The sequence below is a fragment of the Eriocheir sinensis genome, chromosome 32, assembly GCF_024679095.1.
Source record: "Eriocheir sinensis breed Jianghai 21 chromosome 32, ASM2467909v1, whole genome shotgun sequence".
Taxonomy (NCBI): Eukaryota; Metazoa; Arthropoda; class Malacostraca; order Decapoda; family Varunidae; genus Eriocheir; species Eriocheir sinensis.
Window position 1 is genome coordinate 3,764,100 of NC_066540.1, and position 5,000 is coordinate 3,769,099.

General features: G+C 42.3%; 1 protein-coding gene and 1 long non-coding RNA gene across 2 annotated transcripts in view; both read right to left on the reverse strand.

The window, feature by feature from the left end:
- The window catches only part of LOC127006411 (vitelline membrane outer layer protein 1-like), a 17,433-nt gene extending 14,130 nt beyond the window's left edge, over nucleotides 1-3,303 (reverse strand). The window contains exons 1-2 of the mRNA XM_050876366.1: nucleotides 3,297-3,303; nucleotides 2,716-2,828 (exon numbers count right to left, since the gene is read on the reverse strand). Coding sequence (XP_050732323.1) covers nucleotides 2,716-2,828; nucleotides 3,297-3,303 — 120 coding nt within the window. The remainder of the gene's footprint in view (nucleotides 1-2,715; nucleotides 2,829-3,296) is intronic.
- A 1,075-nt stretch (nucleotides 3,304-4,378) lies between these two features.
- LOC127006464 (uncharacterized) overlaps nucleotides 4,379-5,000 on the reverse strand; it is a 964-nt gene continuing 342 nt past the window's right edge. Inside the window, exons 2-3 of the long non-coding RNA XR_007759579.1 lie at nucleotides 4,520-4,617; nucleotides 4,379-4,421 (exon numbers count right to left, since the gene is read on the reverse strand). This is a non-coding gene — a long non-coding RNA (uncharacterized LOC127006464). The remainder of the gene's footprint in view (nucleotides 4,422-4,519; nucleotides 4,618-5,000) is intronic.

A 5,000-nucleotide genomic window follows, 5' to 3' on the forward strand; every position in this document is an offset into this window, starting at 1 on the left:
TTAGTTAAAAATTCTTTAAAAATACTGAGAAGGCTTCCACCAATACCAAGGTGTTTTAGTTTATAATTTAGGGCCCTATGTTTCACAACATCAAAAGTAGAACTAAAATCAGTAGCAACAACTCGAGACTCATGCCCACGATCCAAAAAAGACTGCAGGTCATGAGACAAAGTCAAGAGAGCGTCACATGTTCCCAAACCCTTACGGAATCCGAACTGAGAATCAGGTAACTGATTGAATTTATCACAGTATATGGAAAGCCGTTTGGCCAAAAGCCTCTCAAAGATCTTAGAGAGGATGGGAGTAATAGAAATTGGGCGGTACTCAGTAAGAAAAGTTGAAGCTGAGGCTCCCTTCGGAATGGGGGTGATGTTGGCCTTGCGCCAACAAGAAGGAAAACAACCGGACTTCAGCAGTAACCTAAATACTACAGCACGTTTTGGTGCTAAGAACGTAGCAATCTTCTTAAAGAATAGAGAAAAAAAAAACATATGGGTCCGTCCCACCATATATATCAAAATCTAGAAGATACTTTTTCAATTCACTGGATCTAAATGCAACTGGGCTAAGTTTCTGAAAGGAGAAACAAGTCAAAGTTAGGGATAATTCATCATCACACTGTTTGTTAATAAAAATATCAGAAAGTAAAATAGCCCTTTTGAATAAAAGATCAAAGGACATTGAGTAATGGAGGCATGCTAGAATCGACACCAAACAATGAGGATTTAAGAGAAGCCCACCATTTGTGTGGTTCAGTAGTTCCTGCAAGAACCTCCTGTATATGATGATTATAAGCAGCTTCCGCTGCATTATAGATTCTATGAGCATCAGCTTTAAGAGCAACACAATTATCCCACAGCAACTGGCATCGATTCTGTCTCCATAGGTGATAAGCAGCCTGCTTATCATCATAGGCCCGCTTACAGTCATCATTAATCCGGGCTTTATCTCTCATACGAGATTTGATTATCTTAGATGGAACTCTTCTGCATAAAATATCAAATAGACAAGTATTAAAAGCAAAGACTGGGTCATTGGATCGAAAAATAGTATGCCACTGAATACTATCAATCAAAACGAACATTGTCCCAATTGACTTGAGATTTAAGATAGACCTGACGGGAAATGGTGATGTCAGGCACAGTGAAGTCTAAACAGATCTTACAATGAATGGCATTATGGTCAGAAGTACCTATGGGAGCAAGGACAGAAGCCACTACAACACCAGGAATGTCAGTTAAAGCCAAATCCAGGCAGTTCCCAGAACTGTGTGTAGGTCCATGAATCAGCTGCTGACAACCAGACAGATTAGAGAAGTCCAGCGCAGCAAGACCATTACTATTGATTGGAAATTCAGAATCCAGCCATTCAAGTCTCCAACAAATATAAAAGATGCTTTAACATCAACTGACTGTATTGCAGCCATAGCAGTTAAAAGGCAATCATACAAGTCATTATTAGCATTTGGATTCCTATATAGGCTGATAATATAATGATTATTGTATTTGCTATAGACTTTGACAAGCTGCAGCTCATGGCAGGGACATACAAATTTAGTCAAGTGTTGTGCACTGTAACCAGATCTAATATACCAACCCATGCCACGAACACGAGGAAATGAATCCCGTCTAATTAGAACAGGTTTATTAAAATTAGGAATAAGAAGCTCTGAAATATCTCTAATGTTAGAAACAAGAGTTTCTGCACAGAAAACAATGCCATGGTTGACAGTAGCCACTGTAAGATCCTTCAAATTCTTATGAAGCCCACGAATGTTGGAGTAAAGGACACAGCAACTTTTAGATGGTTGTTGGCGTGGGCCAGGATTACTTTCAATATCACTGGCTAGCAAAATAAATAAAAACAAATAAAACTGATAGAAAAATCCTGTCAACAACAACAAAGATGTAGAAAGATGACAACAATAAAAGAAAACTGATTTAAAAACAAAACAACAACAGAAGCGGATACATTCTTCGCACCCCCGACCACTTAAGGTCTGCTCCGGACTAGGGGCCATTGGCAAAAGAATCATGCATAAAAAGCTGACAAGATTATGGCAGAAAACAACATAATCCAGCCGCCATCATACATCCCAATGCCTTGTCAGCTCAGCATGGGATAGGCAGGACCCTGGGAACAAAAAGACTGGGAAGTGCCCCCAGATGAAGACGAGGAGTGTAGTTGGGGAATGAGAGGCAGTTCACTGTGGCCCAACTACAAAACCCCACTCGCTGTGAATGGGAAAAAAAAAGAATAAGGGGGTGAAGTACCACCACGAAAGAAAAAGTATAGAGGACAGAGCTATGGGAAGTAGAGGGCACTCACACCTCACTTGGATAGAAGGAAGGAGAATGGTGAAGGAAGGAGAGGAAATGTGAAGTAAAACACGTTTGAGAACAGAAAGAATGGTGACGGAGGAAGAATAAGGAAAGGAGAAAAACGGTGAATAAAGAAGAGGATTGATGGATGACGGAATGGTGAAGGACCGGCATGGAAAAGGGAATCTTGTATGAATGGAACGGTGAAAGAAGGAATGGTTATTGGGTTGGGTTACTGAAGGAGATAAATGGTGAATTAGAAGTGTAAAGAAAGGAGAGGAACGCTGAGGGAAGGAGGCGAAAGGTGAAGAGGGAAAATAGGTAAGTGCGATGAATACAATAAAGGCAAAGTAAAGGAGTAAAGAGGGAGGGGCGGAAGGAGCCTTCGTCTCACCTTCAGCTGGAAGGCGACGGCGTAGCTCCCAGGTGAGCAGAGTGCCCGCGGCCCCCACCGCACCCACTCGTAGCCCTCCGTGCTGCCCGGCACCAGCCGCGCCACCACCACCCCTGCAGGCACGACCACGCACCACTCAGCAAGAGCACTGCTACTACAAGACGACGACGGCGGTGACAACTATTAATTTTACTGCTATATTTGTTGCCGTTGCTGCTGCTTCTGTTAGTATTGACACAACTTTTCCTCCTCCTCCTTCTCCTCCTCCTACTACTATTACAACTCCTCCTCCTCCTCCTTCTCCTCCTCCTCCTTCTCTTCCTTCTCCTACTACTACTACTATTATAACTCCTCCTCCTCCTCCTCCTCCTCCTCCTCCTACTACTACTACTACTACTACTACTACTACTACTACTACTCCTGTTGGTACTACAAACCTGGGTTAGGTCCAAGTACAGGCGACTGTACCTAAGTCCAAGTACAGGCGACTGTACTTAAGTCCAAGTCCAAGTACCTGGATATTTTTCAAGTACAAGTACACGTACAGTCACTATTATGTACTTAAGTCCAAGTCCAAGTACCTGTCATTGTATTTAAGTACAAGTACTTTATGTGATTAAGTTCCTGACACAGATTCGTAAAGCACGAAAGTTAGTAGTTTTCGTATATTACACTACAATATCATAACACTCAATGTACGTATTTACCCAATAGTATCACCACAAAGATCACTAGAATATATATACAGTATATAACTTTTGATAAATACAATGTGCTTGTTTGTACTTGACTGTACTTTGACTGTACTTGGTATTTTTCAAGTACTTTGGGTCTAAATACAAGTACAATTGGATTTTTAAACCCCAAGTACGAGTGCAAGTACATGAACGTCTGTACTAAAGTCCAAGTCCAAGTCCAAGTACATGTACTTGGACCCAACACTGTTATAAACACTTCTTAAAGCTGTTACAAAACTCACAGAACAAAATTGAAATTCATCTGGAATACAAACGTGAAGTAAACGAAAGAGGGTTTGCTTTCTCTTCACTTTGATCACATGTGAAGGAGATGTGGAATATTTCTACGGTAAAAATTGAATAAAGTTTTGAACTCTTCAGTGTTGGTCTTTTGAATCATATAATTATTTAAGAGAACGATGCGTTGTATTCTTAGCCTCAGAAAAGGACACAGCTCAAGGACGCAAAAGAAAATAAAACAAAAAGGGAAGCAAAAAAAGTTTACAGTGGCACTGCTCCAAAAAACAGGACACACAGACAACAGAAAACACACACACACACACACACACACACACACACACACACACACACACACACACACACACACACACACACACACACACACACACACACACTGCCGCCATCACGGTGCCGGCAACGGACCCGTGATGGGCCCTCTTTTGTATACGTAATATAGAATAAAAAATTTCCTTTGACACACACACACACACACACACACACACACACACATACACATCACTAAGAATTGCACGTCACAGCAGCCTGCGGCAAGGCCGGGGCAGCTGCCATCACACTCTGTGATTCCAACGAAATAAATATTGGTTGACACACACACACACACACACACACACACACACACACACACACACACACACACACACACACATTGCAAATGGACAGCAGATCCTCACTTTTATCATCTTGCTGCTGTAGTTCGTCCGTTCCATTCTGCAAGAAGAAGAAAAAAATTACAAACCCTCTGCCGGTCACGCAACCGTTTGCAGCAGATGACGAAGCAAATTCCTCCCTGTCGTTAATTTGCTCACCTGTCTCGCGGCGATACTTAGCGCACACATCAGCAGAAGCAGCACCGGCACCGCCCCGCGCGTCGCCCCCCGCGACATGACCCCCAGGAGGCGCAGGCCTGGCCGAGGAGAGCAGGAGGGAAATAAGACGCACCTAATGTAGAAAAAATGTGGCAAGCCAGTGAATAAATTATGATTATTTTTTCCTGGTTTTAGTTTGCTTCCGTTCAGTTTATGGGTTCAAGCACTGTCCGGTTTTACTGTTTGGATAGATTTTCATACTTCCTTTCACATGCATAATTATAATATTTTTATTATATCTTTTAACACGCTGAAGGCTTTGATAAATATTGTATTTGGTCACGTGATAAATGGCCGCGGGGGTTCAGGCAACACGTTACCATTCACTGCACACGACCAACACCTTCCTCGATGATTTGCTTACGAAGTTTGATATCGTGTGATGGCTCCTGACAGACGATACGGACGACTGTTATCCTCG